Source organism: Leptonotus elevatus, chromosome 19 (genome assembly GCF_054856555.1).
Source record: "Leptonotus elevatus isolate MCC_2025b chromosome 19, RoL_Lele_1.0, whole genome shotgun sequence".
Classification (NCBI taxonomy): Eukaryota; Metazoa; Chordata; class Actinopteri; order Syngnathiformes; family Syngnathidae; genus Leptonotus; species Leptonotus elevatus.
The window spans coordinates 4,341,905-4,362,105 of record NC_141257.1 but is presented as its reverse complement, the minus strand read 5'-3'; the positions used below and the strand labels follow the sequence as shown (position 1 = coordinate 4,362,105).

The window sequence follows — 20,201 nt, the reverse complement described above, 5'->3', positions numbered from 1 at the left end:
ATCTTCACCCAGCCTTGCTCCCAAGTCATGGGAGGAGAAAGAAAAAGGAGACATTAGACTTTAGAATTGTTCCTAATGAGGGTATTGGCGAAAACTAATACCAGGTATCATATTGGGCCAGTGCTCAACTTTTTCACTTTAAATTCATGCAATTTTAAAGAAAAATGCTATTTTGGGGATATATACATCCTAAAATTATCTCTCATTGCAAGTCGAGGCAACGCTGTGCATTATTTCTACTCCAATCGGCATGCTCGATTCATACGGCGGATCACGCGCCATGCAGAGACGCCCGCGCTTTCTTCGCGAGGTAGTCAAGAGTCTCATAGCGCGCAAAATCAATATTTGTAGGAGAAAAGGTCAATTACACGAGGGGGCGGGCTAAAGAATCAATAGGACGTGTTGCGCAACATCGGGCGTTGCGGCCGTGGTGTAATATCACACCTGTTGCCGGTCGTGGTCTGATGCCGTGAACCAACTGTGATTGGAATGGAATCTCTTTGTGTGTGGATATAGAAGTATACGGGGATTGGCGGGCAGTTCAACGGATGATGTCGAGCGGGTCCCACAGCCCCCCCCCCCGCAGGTCAAAACGTCCAAGCGCACACCTTCACATAATACGGCCCCTTTGTTTGAAAGCGGGGCGCATGTGTGCGCACGTGTGTCAGACAACTGCGACCCGTCTCCATGGCGTCTGCTGTTACGGCAGCATTGCGTAATGTGTGTCGAACATGAGCGAGCCATGTGTCCTCCTGGCACAACAAAAAACTGGAAGAGAGGCTTTCTCACATGTTGCTGGTTTTCATTTGGCGAACCTCAAAGGGGCAATATATTAGGGACAGTATACACAATGTATTTCATTATATTGTTCCTCATGCCTGTCACTCTCCGACAAGAAAAATATTTTTCGGCCTGTTCTGTCACTTTCATTTTTTTTTAAAATTTTGTTCATCCAGAGTTAACAAATGCAAATGCTTACGTTTTCGAATGACCACTTTGACGACATTCCCTAGGAAATCACAATGCCCCACCATTTTCTCTGCTCGCTACTCATAACTCATCCATGATCTAAGCATCATCCTCTGACCTCAACCCTATTGAGAACTTTGTTTACCTCTGTTGGTGTGCAGCCCCCACCCCACCCCCCACCCCCTTATATTGGCCTTAAAAGGTCATTCAGTGACAGGCGAGAAAGGGAACCTCCCAGAGGGAAACTAGGACGGACCGTGAATCAAATTAGGTGGTTAATCGGCGGTTAAAGTGGAACAAAAGCAACGCTGCGGTGGCGGCGGCGGCGGCAACGCAGCTTTGGGCTGAGTGTGCAGTTTTTCAATATCTGAAAATGATACTACAGGCTTGACAGCTTGAATTGAAGCCTGCACCTCACATTATTACCTCAGCCAGGGAGCTTACGGTTTCGTGCCGTTTGTTAGGCAGCTCGCAGGACTACCCAAAAAGACGTTTGAGTATTTTTTGTGAGGTTTTGTTTATGCCTGGTGCACGGGCAAAGTTACAAAACGGCTTTGTTTTTAATGCACATCTGGCGAAGGATGACCAGAAAATATCACTAATGTGTCGCATTGTATTTTCTTTTATCAATATGCAGCATCGGTGTGAAATATTGATTATTTTAATTTTGATGATGATGATGATTTTGACATTTCACTTGCGCGTGCTGATCACAACCGCTTAAGCGGCCAATGAAAACTGATTTGTTTTCATGAAATATTCATGCTGTATTTTAGTCTGCTTAAAGTTCATAAAATATTCAACATGCATCATATAGTGATGACTACTACACAAAAGGGCCACTTTCACTTGACATCATATCATTAATATTATTTAATTTGTTATGACATCAAATCCGTTTAGAACTGACACTTTGCGCTTAAACGGCCCACTTTCACTTATATTGTAATATAACAATATTGCCACTTTCAACTTCTCCCATTGTTTACTGTTGTAAAATATATACATAAAGCCCCCCCCCCCCCCTCCCCCATCACTGAGTGCTAGTGATGTAAACGTGCTCATATACGTTTTGTGCATGCATTCAAATGGCTGCTCAAGAAAATAACAGTACAGTATTTAATGTCAACTAATATTCCAAGCCGGAAGTTGAATGCGTGTCATTTAGGAAGCAGATAGACCGGTTTCTCTTATTACGGCCTGACAGTTGGGGCTCGCCGCCAAATGCTCACTTCTCCTTTCGCGCACAAAAACGCGCTTCATTTCCTTTGATTCAGCTTCCGCTAGTAGCCATGTTTTGCATTGCAGTTGCAGTGGATTCCCCGAATATAATATATAATGTAAAGCTCCCGTCCTCAGCAGCATTCGTCATGAATTGATGTGCTTCTCACTCACTCTTCTGTGTGTGTGTAATGATCAATAAGGACCTGCTGTCTTTTTCCAAAGCGGTCCTTTGCTGTCCTCTAGTGGTGAAAAATGTGAATGCAGTGACATGTCGATTGAGAAGGAGGGGTTGGGAATCTTTGACTGTGTCACCATTCAGATTTTTAATTCAGAATCTATTTTACTGCTTTGCAAGGCAAGAATAACAAATGGAGACATTAAAGTGTCCCCCCCCCCTTTTTTAAATTTTTATTTTAAGAAAGGGGCCCTTTTCCACAAAAACAGCATGTGGACCACAATTGCTGCTCTGTAGCTAGCTATATATATATATATTTTTTTTATAGCTTTTATAGTATATGATTAATACATTTTTAAAAATCGATTTAGGGAAATTGTACACCTGATAAGGTTAAAATAAGTCCACTTCACTGATGGGTCAATTTAAATGATATTATACATAATAAAAAAAAAAAGGTAAACAAATATAAGTACAGTATAATTATGTTGAGAAAATAGCTTAATAATTTAGATAGAAAATGTATAATAATATTACCTGGTATCGGTACTCACCCATCTTTATTCACTGAGTATTTAAAAAAGGAAATTTTAACACAATGATAAAATATTGTAAAGTTTATGAACAAAGATCTTTCTTTCTAACAGACGGTGATTCGCTGATGTGTCAAACTGCTGCAGTATAGCGCCAACTAATGCCGAGGAGGACTTATTTGATGTCATGTTTTTGTCAAAAATATTCAATGTGCTGTAATATTAAAAATAGTAAAACACACATAACAGCAGTTGGTGACGTTAATTTGTCGCTGAATAGTAGTAATAATAATAATAATAATGATTAAGGGTGTGTGTATGAAAACTCACACATTTTTTTCATGTATCAATAAAAGGTTCATAATCAAGATGATGCATTTTATCCAATAAAAAAAAATTAAAAAATTTAAATGCAGGATTTATGAATAAAATTAAAACAAGAGCAATATGTGGACATGTGAATGTAGAATAAATGTTCTAAGTTGTAACGACACGTACACCAGCGAGTGAATGTAATAAATGACAAGTTTATTTGTTGCACAAAATGTACAAAATAACAAGCAAATGGACAGCCGCAACCCCCCCCCCCCTTCACTCCACCCCAAAATACACACTTGCGCACACACTTGTACATACACGCACACACACATCACTTATGCCCCTCCCTTTCCCACTCCAGTTAATTCGCCATGATGAAAGCTAAATCCCTGATTGGAAAAAAGAAAAAAAAAAGTCAAATCAAATCCCTCTGACTATACGGCAAGTCTGATGGTCCAATTAGGCAGACGCATGGTCAACGTGAGAGAGACACGACACATTTCACCCATTTCAGCATCACTGAACAATTAAAAATGAATAAAAACACCTTATTTACACACGCTCGCTCATGCCATCTACTTTATACAGACTACGCTTGTGCACGTACCCCTGGATAGAAAATAGAATTTCAAAGATCAAATCAATGACTAAAAGCCTATCGACATCCAACATACAGCACTGCTTGAATTTGTATTCATTTTTTAAGTCTCGTTTTTTTCTCAATTTTATTTTGAATACGACTCTTGTTGGCTGACCAAGCTAAAATAAATTAAAATAAAATAAAATAAAATCGAGCTGACTGAATGCACTTTTTCTTGATTCCTGGTGATGTCACGTTTGATGAAGCACGACTTCCTTCACGCTCTTTTTCCAGTGAGTGTGAATAATGCAATGAGGAAATAATGATTTAGCCCTCCGGTTATGTTGCAAGTTAAATTGACTCGTTTTTAAAGTTGGGGGGGAAAAAATAAGTAGTCGTAGTTTTTTTGGTGTTAAACATGGGGAATTTGACTTTTAACCAATAATTTTAAAGGGCTTATGTTTTTTTTAGGTGAGTTATTTACCTTTAAATGCATTAAAGGTGAACAAAACAGAAATATGGGGACATTTAAGCATTTTGTATAAAATCCAAAATTGCTTTGAAGAAAATCATTCCTATTGAATTATACAACAACAAAAAAAAGTTGAAATGGTATTAATTAAACTTGGCCCGCATCAAATTGACCCCGGACATTATTAGTCAGATAATTTGTGAGAGATCAAAAATCTTGATTACAGTGGCTACCAGTGCAATAAATAATGAGGAATAAACCACGTTTGGGTAAATAATAACACTTTTAGATCATTAAATATGTTCGGGGTCATTAACATTACTGAAACTTTTGTTTCTTTTTCTTCTGCTTTTGAATAATTCAACATGTCCTGGGTCAAATTGACCCAGAATATTCATTGAGTTGAGGCTAATCAATAAAGTTTGATTGTAATTGCTTTAATAATGGGATAGAAACTACGTTTATTGAAATTTTAATTTGTATGTGACCCCCCCGCCCCCCCCCCCCCAAATTTTTTGTGTGATTCTCTTTTTTTCTGATATTTTTAAATAAATCAACATACCCTCGGGTCAAACTGACCCAAGAACATTATCGACATGATATACAGTATGAGATGTAAACAACTCAATTGAAATTGTTGAGTTGAGTGGAGTTAAAAAAAATAGAGAAAAAAACATTCATTGCGATTTTTGGTTTTGTTTCCGAACCATTTTGAATAATTCAAGGTCAAATTGACCCAAGAATATTTAAGATAGAAACAGGATTTCTCAGTGTTGCTGACACGTTTGGACTCTGACGCATGCCCCGGGACGGGTCAAATCATTGTTCCTGAGAACCAAACATAACAGGAGGGTTAATAGGTGATGTATGTCCACAAGTGGCAGTAAGCATGGCTGAAGCCTTCGAAAAGAAAAAGCACTTTGAAAACAGACTTAACGGTGCAAAGTGCTCAGCTGGATGACGAGTAAGCACAGTGATAGCTAAAAGCACGTTAGCACCTATGGAGAGAGAGAGAGAAAGAGAGAGAGAGAGAGACTCAATTAAGTTGTTCAAGTAAAAAGCCTGCGTCGTGAACCAGTGAATGACTCGCAAAGAATGAATGATGTCATCCTTCCACCGGGGCTGATCCTCAACACTCAAAAGTATGGCAAAGCAATTCTCCGGCGATCGTCCATCACATTGCTTCGCTTGCACGTTGCGACATCAGCCACAGTGGGAGAATCAAAAAAAAGATGCTGTGCAAACTTGTCAAAAGAGTACAGCAGGAATTAAATGTCAGCTTTTGCGTCGACTCGCACCTAAATTGGCAATAAAAGCGTCCTCTTGTCGGTAATTCTACTTATTTTTAATCTGCGGTTTGTCTTTTTTTTTAATATATATATATCTTATATTTTCTGACTTTTTTTTATTTTTAATCATCTCTATTTTCTTACTTTACAAAACAAGAGACAGAATGGTGGACAGCTGACAATAAATAGAATTCTTCTTCCTCTTCGTGGTATTTTTCTCGTCATCCGGAGTTATTTGTCGTAAACAAATGGGGCCCTTCGTTGGGTGTTTGGCGCGTTCTTTTGTTTTCCTTTTGAAGTGCACGCCCATCCCCGCCTCCTTCGTTCATTGCAGCAGCGCCCGGATCTGTTTGGAGGTGCTGTCGTCGTTTAGATGTCGTGTCGTATACCTGAGAAAATCAACACAAACTGAAGTGAGGACATTTTGCCCCTCATGGATACGAAAGCTATTCAAAGGGCATTCATATAATATAAGATGGCTTTATTGTTGAAGCCCAAGCGTGCGCCATTATGGTTGTATAAAACCATATTTAAAAAAATGGGGGTGGAATGATAAGAAAAATCTGCAAATTTGCAAATTTGCAAATTTCTCAGTGCTGAACTGTGAATATGTATTGATTTTATTTGATGTTGTAATATCATCATTCGCCACGAGATGGCAGACATTCCTTAGTTGCCACCTCTAATGTTGGTTTTCTGTTCAGTGGTTTTGTGCCGTCCTTGATTGGTCCTTTTTATGCAATGGATGAAAAAGAAAAAAATCACAATATGTAGTTACTTTTTTTGTTTCCTTCAAACCATTTGGAGGCACTCGTTGGGTTAAGATAGTGAAAAATTATTATTAAAATATTTTTAAAATTGTATTTTGTTCTTATGCAAAAGCATTTTTATCATACATGTGGTTCAGAAGTGTGCAGCCCCCTAGTGGCCGACCAGTAGCACTGAGGAAAAATTGTGGCCTTCTCCAGCTTTTCAGTTAGCTATTTCCATATTCTTCAGATTCTTCTAATTGGTGTACATTTGGTGTATAAAATTCTATAAAACCTATATATTTTAATAAAACAAAATCTAATTCATAATGAGAATAATGTTCTACTAATTACAGAATTCTACCAAATTTTAGATGGACACACACGGCAAGACGGACACCCACCTCAGCGCGTTGAGAAGTCCCTCCACACTGTTGGACGGCTGCTCTTTCAGGACCTTGATGCAGCCCTTCATCTGTGCGGGAACAAAGACAAACACCAGCGCTTACCAAAAGGTCAGCAATAATTCTTTCGAGCCGCCTCATTGCCAGCAGCGGTCCAAACAATGACACAGCAAATACTCGGAGCCGCCAGCGCTTTGAGAAGCGCTCAAGGGTGGAAAAGCAACCCCATTCGATTCTTGTCTCCAGAGGAATAAATAACTCGATGACGCCTTATTACGGCGTAAAAGTCGAATGTAAGCAACCACAGCACTGCGATTGCCAAACGCATTTTTGTGAGCTTAAAGAAAGTGACAAGCCATCCTAGGATTCAACTTAAAATAATAAATATATATAATCTGACACTCCTGTTATTTAATGTATTACTTAATATGAAGCAAATACAATTATGTGGAACAGGCTGAGTTTAAAATTGTATTAAAAAAAAAAACGATTTGGAAATAATTTCATTTCGTTATGTTTTCATTTTATCCCCAAACAAAACGTGAATGCATGGAACAGGCAGATTTGGAACCTGGAAAAAAAAACTGCAATAAAAGTAATTATTTGCCGCCATCTTGTGGCATTTTTGCTGCCATGCAGCTACAATGAAATGAGTTGAAGTGAGTTGAGGCGCTTCAATTAGGGATAAGTATTCCATTGCCGTCATCTTGGAGCCAAAGAACTATGTGGAAGTTAGTTGAGGAACGTCCTCTAGACAAAAGAAATGGCTTGCCACCATTTTGTAGCATCTATACATGGATCTTTTTTTTTTTTTAGAAGAGGCATCAATTACGTGCCGTTTGTTTTTTGTTGCTATTCTCAATAACAATTTTCACACAGATGCTTTTGAGTACACAACTTGATAATGTTATGTATAAATAAAAAAAACACCCACGTCGATTTTTGAGGTCTTGGCGAACGCCCCGACGGGGTGGACGTGGTCGTAGAGGATGATGACGCCCACCATCACCCTCATGCAGAACAACATGGTGTCTGTGTTTGTGAACCGGCAGCGGTACTCCCTGAAAGACACACACCACTATTAATGGAGTGCTAGAACAGGACAGACGGTGTACAAGGACCTGAAGATAAACATGAAGAATATTAAATAAATGCTCAAAAGGCTTTTTTGTGTCTCATGGGGAAAAAAAGTACTCACGGGGTCTCAAGCATGACACGGCACACGCAGGCCATGGTGCTCAGACAGTCTGTGGTGTCCTCAATGGGCAAGGTCTTGTTCTGAAGAATGGCAAATCCATACGTTAATAATTGCTAGTTTTAACCCAAACTGAGCATAGACAAAAGGAAAAAATAATATTTGAGTTTACTTTTGGCTCTAAATGTGAAAACCTCGCAAAAATGTGGACGTCCATGTTTTTCCCATTGGACATTTGTTTAGATGAGAAAACGTTTGGTACCTCCGAGACAAACTTGGTGGTGGCGTTGCTCAAGGTCTTCAGCATGGGCGTGGCCTCGGCGTAGAACAGCGACATCCGGTTGGCCATTTCGTTGTTCACCTCGTTTTCCGCTTCCAGCTGTGATGTTTTTTTTTTTTTTAATATGAAATTCTTTTTATTTTAAATGTCATTTTAATTACTGTGCATTTTCTGTATACAATGCAATTAGAAGAAAAAAAAATATTCCAACTAAATTCTATCATCTAAATAGCAGGCCCTTACTTGCTGGTTGTTAAGCCTGTTCCTACTAATAGTCCTCCTGTAGTAGCTGAAGTCATTCTGAATGGCTGGATTTGTCATCTGGACACAGGCAGACAACAAATATTTATCATGGTAAATAATATGTACAGTATATTCCACAGTTGCTTTATTTGTTTTTAGAATTGCGTGACTCCGCCCAGGATGCCCACCTCTGTTAGTCTAAGAAAAATAAAAAAAATAAAAAATCCTCACCTTGAGTTCATCAAAACTCAGCGTAAAATGCAGAATCTCGGCAAACTGCTTGGCAAGGGCCTGCTCCCTTTCCAGGTGCTGCATGGGGGCGTACGGCGGGCTCGTCAGCGCCTCCAGCAGGCTGCGCAGGGCGTTCTCTATACACACACAAAAATGTGGTCATGTTGAGAAATTGAGGTGTAAAGGCAGGTGTAATTTGCTCTAATCAGGCTTCGAGTCAGATAGGTAGCTAATACTTTGACAGGTGAGTGTAGGCAGGTATGGGTAGCTAGTAGGGCAGAGGAGATTAACTATTGACAGTTCTGAACATTCAGGCGTTTCTCATATTTCCAGCGCAATACAAATGCGTTCTTTACATGATGAAAACAAACGGCGTATTGTATTGCTTAATGCCTGAGACTAGCATACAAACCGGGCATATTAGTCAAACATTTCATCACATTTTGAAATAGAAATAATCCTCACAAATGAAATTACAACGATCCAAAGTCCAATGTTTTTCAATGAGCGGAGAGCGTGCCGTGCCGCCATTTTGATTTGTGACGTAAGATATGGATTGACAATATAGCTGGATAGGGAAGTAGATAGTGTGGGTAATTAGCTGCTAGCTGGCTAGGTGTTGGGTAATGTGCAGCCTGCTGGTTGAAAAGATAAAGCTAACTAGGGTAGCTAACCGATAGGAATCTTTGGTAGCTAGAAAGTTAGTCGTAGATTGATGGGAAGCTTGCCAGTTTAAACGATAGCGCTAACTTGATAGCTAACTAGTTTGCTAAGTACTGTAGGTAGGCACATAACTGGCTAGGTGATAGGATTCATTCAGTTTAGCTTATTTCAAAGGACAACGTGCAGTAATATTAAAAGATGGCTGTACCATATTTAGCACTATGCTAATTTCCATTTGTAGTATAAGTATAAAATTACAGAACAAAGTTACAATTACATTAAAAAAAATGCAAAGTGCTGTGTCATCAAGTTATAAGTCTAAAAGTGCAACAGTTATTAATAATCTATAAGAAGCAAAATACACAATCCAAGATGGTAGGTAGGTGCTTTGCTAGTTCAAAAGGTAGCGCTAACTACCTGGATAGATTGGTAGCTAAGTAGCTGGCTAAGTGATAGGTACGTACCTAGCTAGGTTGTTAGTTGTGGGCTTTGAGTTTAAGGTGTACTTAATGTTCTGTCCCTCTCATGTAACTAAATAAGGTAACGCATGTATTGGTGACAGCGCGTGTCCCAGGAGTCCGTCGCTGTTGGACTTTTGTAATGGGCTCGATGCCTCAAAGGTCCTGAGGGGACTGAGAGAAAACATCACAGGGTCCCATCCGGTCCTCGCCATTAAAAATGTATAGGGGCCTTCTATAAATACAGAGTAAAGTGTTTCATCTAAAGGGCCCTCGCCCTCGATCTCCCTCCCGCCACAGATTGGGTAAGAGACACACTTAAACCTTCTGGAACGTCAGGCTAAAAATCAATCCCACCAAAGAAAAAAAAAGGGCGGGCATTTATGTACTGTAGATTCTGAATGGAAAAGATAGAGCTAAGCTTACTAGCAAGGCGATAGATAGATCGACAGATGGGTAAAAGGAATTGCGCATGGAAACATTAGCGCCGATACATTAGCATGAATTATTATTGGTGAGTGTTCGGGGCGATACAGTGGGAACACAATGTTCAGCGTTGCCTGCGTTAGTAGGCAGAGCAGAGGAGGCGGGTGGGCAGGCTGGCTCCATCCCTCTGCTCTCGCACTGTTACTGTAGCAACAGCTGCCTCCATCTATGTGACTGAGTGTGTGTGCGTGCGCGCGCGTGCGTGCACATGTATGCTAACAAACGTTCTGTTGGCTCACCCAGACGCAGCGAAAACTCATAGAAGCGCTTCAGTTTGGCCACCAGGGGACACACCGCATTCCAGGCCTTCTCCTGCAGCGCCAGGTCACCCGGGTTCTGAATGGCCTACAGGTGGATGACACATCACATGTGTATACGTTCACGCATCATCTCGTTCAATGTTGCATACCCTCACTGAGCTTTATTCCATTTCCCGCCAACACTCACTTCTCGTATTTCCTGCCCGGCGCCGTTATAGGACTGCAGCTCGGCCAGGATCCCGTGGGCCTCCTCCAGCACGGCGCTGACCTGGTTCCACACGGCCGTCTCGGCCTCGGTGGGCTGGGCATCTGAGGCGGGGATGGAGGAACGGAAGGGGCGAGGGAGGGAAAGAGGAACGGGGAAGGAAGCGAACGCGTCAAGTTAAGGAGTGGGAAGTGGGAAGGGAGAAGAGGGATGTTGTTGTAAGAAATAAGAGATGAAAGGGTGATAACCCCTAGAGATTGAGATAAAAGGCGTATTTGTTGCCACGTAACAGCATCCGTACATCCAGTATATCAAAAAGACACATTTGTCGTGTTACTATGAGCGGCCCATTAATAATGCAATTATCACGCTCAGTCAGTTACGATGTGATTAGGGAATTACTTCCTGTGTGCAACTAATACAGGATGCAGTGCGATTAATTCAAACATGACTCATTAGTAAATGTAGAGATCCACTTTGAATGCTTAAAATTTAAAATACATTATATTATTAAATTCATTTATTATGTGTTCCCCCCCCCCTTCCCATTATATTGTACTGTACTTCAAGGGTAGATTTGATTTACACTCTAAAAATAGTTGGGTCAAAAAGTAATCCAATTATGGATCAAAACATGGACCAATCTACTTTATGGGTCAACTTAACCTAACTTTTCTGTGTAGTTTTATACAAAATAACCCAATTTTTTGACCCAAGTAAAAAGGATCTGACCAATATTTATGAGTTGTTTTACACTAAAAAAAAAACATTTCTTGACTCAAAAGTTGGGTCAAATCGACCCAAGTAGAGGATCGTTCCATTTTTGACCTATAGTTGGGTTATTTTCGACCAAACGGTTTTTAGAGTGTAAAATATGTCTCGTTTATATTATTTCAAGATCTACCATGTTTTTAAGTCCCATTTCTTAGGGACATTTATTTGATAATAACTGAGATCAAAGACAGTAGAGCTTGGACTGGCAACCAAAAATCCCCGTTTTTTTTTTTCATACGTCAGACATTAGTTGCCTTGACTACTACTTCTTCTATTTGTTTTTCTTTTTCTTCCATTTCTTCTGCTTTCTTTCGGCCATTGGCAAATAGAAGCAGAAGTTTCACATCTAACCGGAACTCATTTGCTGCTGTCAGCACGATTATGGACCGGGGATTTCGGGTTTGAGTCCGAGCTCTAATTTTAATATACACATGTCGCACCTATGTTTGTTTGTTTTTTTGCAAAGAAAAGTTAAATAGATGTTTGATTTTCAAATTGTATCAAATGATCTAAATTGTGGTCCAAATATGAGAATAGCTTATTTAGTTTAGTCATGGTAGATTTGAACCCCCCCCCTGTCTGACGGCAATCAATGACGTTTGTCTTCTGAAAAAAAAGAATAATTCTGATGGCCCTTAAGGGTAAAAAAAAATACAAACAATACACTAGCTATTACTTTAGCATGGCATCCTTTCTCTCTCACTTTTAACAAACTGGAAGATAATGTTTACTTCGCACGTGAGCGCCACTCAAGTTGCTTGCTAACTTTGTTCTCGCCGTGTTCCCATGTGGGTCTGCCGTGTGCGCAACGTAGTGTGTACGGCGGGAAGAGTAAACATTTGAGGGGCACGCAATGGATGAGGCCTCTTGAGTCATCCCGCTGTTTTTTTCCCGCCGCTGTCTGTGCCGCATGTGACTCAGGTAGAAATGAGGGTAACTCGTTTATTTCTTACATCTGCTGAGGAATCCAAATATTTGCAAACACACAACATTGTTGCTGTTTTATTTCTGACTCACTAATGGGATGCTGCTGTTCGCATTTGGGATGGTACGCTACTCACAAAGGGGTCGTTTACGTTTAAGCCATGAACCAATCAAATGCAATTATTTAATAATTAATTATTAAACTTATTGCCACTTTGTCAACGTTTACTGTAAAAACTATTTTTTTGAGAGGATTACGCTTTGTGTATTTAAACATCTTGTCTGACTAAAGTCCACTAGCTTAATGCTAACACACAACGCAAAACACCATAGACAAGCTAGCAAAGCTCTCATTGATTTTTACTACAGTACAGCAGTTGTGACCGTTTTCTTTATATTTACGTGTATGTTTATACTGCCCCCTGGTGGCCAAGGCATGCACAGTGCACACCAAAAAGAGCAGCACATTGTCTATTGAATTGAAGCAAAAACTCTTTCATTATTTTCTTTATATTAAATAACCAATGTGATATTAGTTCTTTAAAAAGTACAATACGTTAGGGTGCTATTTTTCTCATTCAATATATGTTACAAAAAAATTGTTGTTGGTGGGTGGCTGGAACGGATTAAAGTTATTTCCATTTATTTCAATTGGGAAAGATTATTTGGGATACAAACGTGGAACATCTCCAACTTGTAAATTAAGCCACCCGCTGTATTAAGCTTTGAATTGTGAAAACATTTGAGAAACTTAAGACACTCAATGATCAAACAAGTTGTTTACAAGGAAAGAAACCCGTGAAGGAAAAACGGGAAAAGGGAGGACAGAGGTGGTTTCATTTGCCAACATCTTTCTTGCGTCCTGTCATCCCGCTCACACATATTAGTTAGCACATATACACAGATGACACACACACAAGGAGATGAGGAGGTGGTCAGATGCCGATTGACTTTTTTTTTCGGCATCCCGGAGCAAGACAAACCCACACACGACCGGCATTTGCTGCTCTTTGTGTAACCTCATTGTTGTCTTGCCATTGCGCTATTGTGCGTCTGTCATCGTTTGTGACGTTTAGAACAATCCAAAAAATACTGAAAGACTTTGCAAATGCCAATCCCGGGTGGAAAAGTACGGAGGGGTTTCGAAGGCAGAGAATGGTCAGCTCGTTAGGATGCATGAGGGGTGGAAATAAAAAGGCGACAGAGTCAAAAGCAATCCAAATAAAAAAAACAAAAACAAACATAAGAAGCGGATGGTCTCACGTTCAAAGTCAAGGAAAACTATTGGGCCATGCTCAAGTTCGGCGCAAGCCAGCACTTTCAGGAGGTTTCCCATGAGCCCCCTGGAACAGAAAGAGGGGAGACATCTGTGGGTGATGATGGGACGGGTGTCGGGGTGGTGTGCGCGCTTGTGCCACCTGTGTGTATGTGTGTGTGTGTGTGTGTGTGTGTGTGTGGGAGCGGGATGAGTGAGCTGTTGGGATGGCATGGTGGGTGCATGGCAACATGGACACACAACTTCTTTAATCCCACTCAAAAAAAGAGAAGTCATTGTTTGTCATTTTAACTCATTTGCTCCCAAAAACGTATAAATGTGTTCTATTTCAAATATTACCATGCTCCCAAAGACGTATTTATACGTTTAAAAAAATTGTTAACCCACTATTTTAAACAAATTTGTGAATAATAATGAAACTAAGCTATTTTCTAATGCTAATTGCTACAAAACAGAAACAGATAGAAATATACTTTTTTTTTCTGATGAAAGAAGATACTCTAATCTTTCTTTTGGTAGGTTCCATGCTTTTATAGCAATGGAACACAATATTCTGTGGGCCTTGCAAAATTAGTCAAAATCCAGTAAAACAGCCAGGGGAGCGAAGGGGGTTGCTTCAGTGAAAATGGCTGGGAGTGAATGAGTTCAACGATGAATTATTTGCAGTGATTTTTATTTTTATTTTTTTACATTTATAAACTAATTTAGAGATTGTTTTTATGGCGAATTAACTCAAATCTTGTCTCGTCGCAACATCTTTAGCCATTAAAAATATTGATTACAAATATTAATTAAAAATAAATCCAGATATATGTAATTGAGAGAAAAGAATAACAAATATTTAAAAAAAATCATTATAGAATATGTGCATTCTGGCAATTATAAGCTTGCATAATTTTTTTTTTAGAGCAAGGATATAAAGTACACCCTGAACCTCTCATTCACAAATAACTGCCTGTCCTTTTTTTGTGTACATGACCTCATCTAAGTAGAAATATACTTTTTAGACCAGCCATCGGGTTGAATTTAAACATACATTTTTATTTTAATATATACTTTTGGGCTTTTAGCCTTTAATCAATAGGACAGCTGAAGAAGAAGGGAGAGAGAGAGCGAATGACCTGCAGGAAAGGACCGCATAGTCCGGGAATCGAACCAGGCTCCGAGGACACATGGTGCGGGTGATTATCACACCGAGCTAGCCAGCGCCCCATGCATATATATTTTCATTAAATAGTATATCTGTTTGTTGTCATCTAGAGGGTTAACATTTTTCCCTTGACAGGGTCTCATCAGACCGCACGGCTCTACCAATTATTGCGAGAGTGGGACTAGAGAAGTTCTGATAGCAACGAACAACACCCACGACGACACTCCATCACACCATCATCAGCAAACTGGTAAAGTGCCTCCACCTTGCAGCCCCCCCCCCCCACAGCTCCGCACTGACACGCACGCACATGTAAACACACACCCACGTGCACTCACATCCCAAGCACGTGCACGCACACCTCTTACTTACTTTCAAAGTCCAGGAAAAAATGAGGACAGTTCTCTAAATCCTTGCCAAGGACCTTAATGAGGTTCCCCATGGCTGGCGACCTGGACGGGAGGAAACAGCAAACCAAAAAAGAAATGCACACAATGCGCAAAAAAACCTGCGAGAAAATACAAAAATCACATCGCTCTTTTCCCCCTTGTCTGTCTTTAGGAAGATCGTAAATGACGCTGAGTTTGTGCCTAATAGTCCTATTCCATTAGAGAGGGGGGGGGGGGGGGGGTCTGAAACCAGCCTTGAATCATTTAACTCGCTCGCTGGGAGCTCGGCAGCAGCTTTTTAATCCGTTTACATGGCTATAGTAACCCAATAACAGCCAGCGACGCACGCTCCGGTCTCCCCGTCTAATGCTCCTCACTGTACATCAGTCTATAGATATTTCATAACAAGCGCTGCACACTTATTAGCCTGCGGCCACACGTGCTAATGCTAATGCTAATGCTTTTGTGCCAAGCAGAATGGACGTTGGGACAACAGTTTACCCGTACAACGGAATGAGATCCCACACAAGAAATGCGCGATAAGTTTTACCCTTACGAAGATTTGCATTATTAATTCAACACTTAAAAGAGTTAAACTCCAGTGTTAAAATGTCAGTGCAAAATGAGCTCAAAACTGAAGGAAAAATGAATAGTGTTCATACAAGTTAAACACGACAGATGAAATAACTGCTACGTAGCTTTGAGTATTTAGAAGTCTCGAACACTGCGAAAAAGTCACTCTTACGTTTGCTCATTGCTAAATGTGAGGCTAAATTGGCAGCAACGTCGCTATTCCAATCTAATGAGATAAAAACAAAAACAAATTGGTAAACGTCAGCTCGCACGCTCTGATGCAAGCTTTAATATGAGCCCACTGAGGAAATGAAACTGTCTGCTTCTATCAACAAAAAAAAAACAACACACAAAAAAACGGAGATAAGTGTTCAATTGTGCGCCACAATACTTTTCACCAAGATTCACGCGTACAGTGTTTATTTTCTACCGCACTTTGAGAATTTTTGATCTAATAAATGCCGGTGTACCTAATGTTATGGCCAGTGCACGCAAGCCGCAACATTTACGAGACGCCGCGGTGCAAGTGTGCAAGCGAAATTGAAAGAATTGAGTTACGCCAGGGGTGCTCAAGTCCGGTCCTCGAGAGCCCCCTATCCGGCCTGTTTTCCATGTTTCTCTCCACTAACACACCTGGTTCATCACAAGGGATCGTTTTTCAGGCCGCTTCTGCCCGGGGGTCGCGTTATGGCGACGAGCTGTACTGCACATGCTGAGCCACGCTGCGCGTATTCTAAGGGAGCCACGATTGGATGTAATGGATTTGAGACAGTTGATGGGTTGATAAAGTGTGATTGGTAAAAGATAGAAGTGCGACGTAAAAGACAACGGATGACGGGTAAAGGAAGTATGTTGAGTAAAATCTGATGATGGGTTCTAAACACAAGTGCGATATTGATCTGTGTTGGTCATTAATTTTCTGCCACTAGATGGCATAATTGCATTTGTAAGACGTTGCTGACGGCTCAGCGCATTTTTCTTTTCATATCAAGAGCTATCTATATCCTTTAACATGAAGTAACTTGTGAAATTCTGCAAATTTGTTAGCCCAGTCTCCACAAATATATATTTATTATTATTAATTACATTTATTACTGCTCAATTTTGACGCGGACAGTACAGCGCGTTTAAGAAATGAGTGGCGTTGAAGGTAACTTTAAATTAACTCGAAATTAACACACTCATTTTGACACCCCTCTAATGTTCAATATTTTGTGTTTTATCCAGTTAAATTGATCACCCATGATTAAAAAGTGACGACCAATCTACATATTTGCCGTGGTCGTAGCATCATAATATAAACCTCATTTAGCTTTATATGAGACCATTTTTATTTTTATTTTTTCAAAAACTGCTCTCAGTATAACGCAGTGCACCACTGCAATCGACACCCACAACGATATACATAATAAATGAACGCCTCATCGACAATCAATCGAGACGGAGCACATTTTTGCGCGAGTGTACCTAATGTAGTGTCCAACGAAGGCAGACTGACGAGAGTCGCAGTATGCGGTCCAAGCGGAGAGCAGTGCTCGGCTTACGGTTGCCAGGTAACTGTTGGCCTGGTGATATGGCCCATTCGCCTCACAGCTAAGGATGCTGGAGGGAAGGAAAAAAAAAAAAAAAAAAAAAAAAGTCTCCGGCACGCTCACGCGCAGCACACGCTTTACTCATCTGATTACGACCATCTTTTAATATTTGCCTTCTAAACACCACCACAAAAGGAGAAAATCCGCTTACCCTGCTTCCTTTTTTTTTTTTCCTTTTAAAATGCGTCACCTCTTGATCTTTGGGATCCTTTTTAAGTCCCTCTCGTTGTGTGCTATTCCACGGAAACGGGGTCTTTTAGTGGCATTAGCTTGTCACTCCGCTATTACTCAACGCTAATAACTTCCACTCCTGACTTGTTGCGCTGTGCGTCTCGGCGCATCTCTTTCCACTTCACACTTCTCTTTTTCAGATGCCTATTTAAAGCCGTGGGTTTTCTCTGGTGCGCCACCCCCCCCCCCCCATGTTTGCTTGTTGAAAGCAGAAGCTCTTGGGATGCAAAGTTCGCTAATGCAGAGAACCAGCATTTGTCGCACTTTTTCCACTTTTACCATTTTTTTTTTTCACTCGCCCCCACTCACTTTTTCATTTTTACCCACAGCAGGTGAAAATACGCAATATTCTACGGAGACCACAAAGAAACTTTTTTTTCATAGTATTCCATGTAGTGTTGTATGTGTGCCTTAAAGGGGCGTGGCCAAATGAGTGATGTCAAGAAGGTGGTCAGTTAGTCTGCACGTGAGCATGTGGGAGTTTTGGCCGACTTGCTCCTAGCGAGGGTCCTTATTTTCTATTTGTGTGCTTGAACGTTTGTCCCATTTAATAATTTATTCAACAAAAATATAAACGATATCATTCGTAATACAATATAAAATATCTAAAACTTCTTCCACATACACAATATCACCATTTCTCTCAAATATTATCCACAAACCATTTTAAATCTGCGATAGTGAGCACTTCTCCTTTGCCGAGATAATCCATCCCGCCTCACAGGTGTGCCTTAGACTGCCCACAATAAAAGGGAACTCTGAAAGGTGCAATTTTGTTTTATTGGGGGGGGGGGGGCTCTAAGGACCCAGAAAAGTAGTCACAAAACTGCACCTTTCAGAGGGGCCTTTTATTGTGGGCAGTCTAAGGCACACCTGTGCACTAATCATGGTGCCTTGACATGGCACACCTGTGAGGTGGGTTGGATTATCTCGGCGAAGGAGAAGTGCTCACTATTACAGATTTAGACTGGTTTGTGAACAATATTTCGGAGATATTGTGATATTGTGTATGTAGAAGTTTTAGATCTTTAGAGATAGAGATAAAAAAAAAAAATAAAAAAAAAAAAAAAAAATAAAGAGCAATGATGATGACATTTCCGAATGAACAATACTGAGCTCTTTAAAAAAAAATAAAAAAATAAAAAGAAGTTTTAGATCTTTGAGTTCATCACAAAAATTTCAAGTTGAGTGTATAGCAATATAGCGGGGGAACACTATCAATTTATGTTTGTTTGCTGTTTTCCCTCTGCTTGTCTTTTTTTAAGCAAACACATAAGCGTCTCTTTTCCTTTTTAAGCTCCCATCATAATTTTTTTTTTTTTTAAAAAACACCCTCCAGCTCGACTTACTTCTCTATTTCAACACTCCTCTAGTCTCCGTCTTGCCACCGGCACATCTCCTTCAATCTGCGTTTTAAGTCTCACTGGTGGCCCCGGAGGTGCTAAAGCAATCCGACAACGTGACGCAAAGGTCATCGGACGTGTGGCGCGTAAGTGCGTTTGTGGGCTTCCGCAGCAAGCCTCATCTGCAGTCCGCTGAGAGAAAGCAGCCCTTCACGCACCAAACGGGTTCCCACACGGCGTCTGAAAAGCAAAAAAAGCCGGCGCCCAGACGGGAAGCCAAGCAGGCAGCAGCCACGCTCGCCGGCCTCCTTTCAGCTCTCCCTGAAAGATCCCTCCTGTCACTGCCTCGGGAGGGGGGGGGGGGGGGGGGGGCTGCATTACAAACCAGCTCTGCTCGCCAACATGGCCGCCGAGACTAACCTCTAATCTCCATATGGGTCTCTCGCTTCTTTCAAAGGACTTTGATGATCCCAATCTGCGTACGCAACTTCCTCTTTACACGTCCTTCATTTTTCCTAAATTGCCCATTCTGTTGCTTCTTATTACCCCCCCCCCCCCAACCCCACCCCACCCCCCGCCATATGTTCCCTGCACTTGCACTTCACTATTACCTTATGTTTGCGTCGACTCACGCGGAACAGTTCACTGCATCGACCAGGGCTTGTCAGCTCCACGCGACGGTCCGAGCATCGGCAGCCAGCACCTGACGACGACAACAACAGACAAGGCGCAGGATAGGTCAAGTGTGGCTATGGACGAGGTTTGAAATCAGTCATCCGGAGTGCAGGAGGAGTTACAAGAAAACAGGATTTAACCCAATTACAAAACGACACCATTTTTGGAGTCGTTTATACAAAATGTCCCAATTGCTTGGGTTATTTTATACCAAATGAGCCAACTTTTGGGATGGTTTTATACAAAACAACCTAGAAAATTGGTTCAAGTAGACCCTAGTAGTGGATTGGTCCAATTTTGACCCAAAATGAGTTAATTTTGACCCAAAATGAGTTAATTTGGACCCAAAATGAGTTAATTTTGACCCAATTAAGAGTGGATATAATTAATTGTTAACAAATGATAGAAAATGAGTAAAGAATGACGGATGATGGTACAGGATGGTAGACACTGACAGTTAACTCATTCACTGCCATTGACGGCTATAGACGTCAAAAATTCATTTGAATTATTTCTATTAATAAAATTTTTATTGTTTGA

General features: G+C 40.7%; 1 protein-coding gene across 3 annotated transcripts in view; it reads right to left on the bottom strand.

Annotated features, from left to right (window-relative positions):
• Nucleotides 1-4,783: 4,783 nt before the first annotated feature.
• LOC147157593 (CYFIP-related Rac1 interactor A-like) overlaps nucleotides 4,784-20,201 on the bottom strand; it is a 23,323-nt gene continuing 7,905 nt past the window's right edge. The window contains exons 2-13 of one of the 3 annotated variants that reach the window (XM_086062996.1): nucleotides 19,598-19,689; nucleotides 15,231-15,310; nucleotides 13,696-13,775; nucleotides 10,717-10,838; nucleotides 10,509-10,614; nucleotides 8,663-8,799; nucleotides 8,432-8,509; nucleotides 8,171-8,287; nucleotides 7,912-7,991; nucleotides 7,648-7,774; nucleotides 6,714-6,784; nucleotides 4,784-5,949 (exon numbers count right to left, since the gene is read on the bottom strand). In XM_086062996.1, coding sequence (XP_085919122.1) covers nucleotides 5,886-5,949; nucleotides 6,714-6,784; nucleotides 7,648-7,774; nucleotides 7,912-7,991; nucleotides 8,171-8,287; nucleotides 8,432-8,509; nucleotides 8,663-8,799; nucleotides 10,509-10,614; nucleotides 10,717-10,838; nucleotides 13,696-13,768 — 975 coding nt within the window. In that variant the 5' untranslated portion in view covers nucleotides 13,769-13,775; nucleotides 15,231-15,310; nucleotides 19,598-19,689 and the 3' untranslated portion in view covers nucleotides 4,784-5,885. Of the gene's footprint in view, nucleotides 5,950-6,713; nucleotides 6,785-7,647; nucleotides 7,775-7,911; nucleotides 7,992-8,170; nucleotides 8,288-8,431; nucleotides 8,510-8,662; nucleotides 8,800-10,508; nucleotides 10,615-10,716; nucleotides 10,839-13,695; nucleotides 13,776-15,230; nucleotides 15,311-17,287; nucleotides 17,429-19,597; nucleotides 19,690-20,201 lie in introns of those variants that run through there. The other 2 variants (XM_086062997.1, XM_086062998.1) reach the window with 2 other exon arrangements.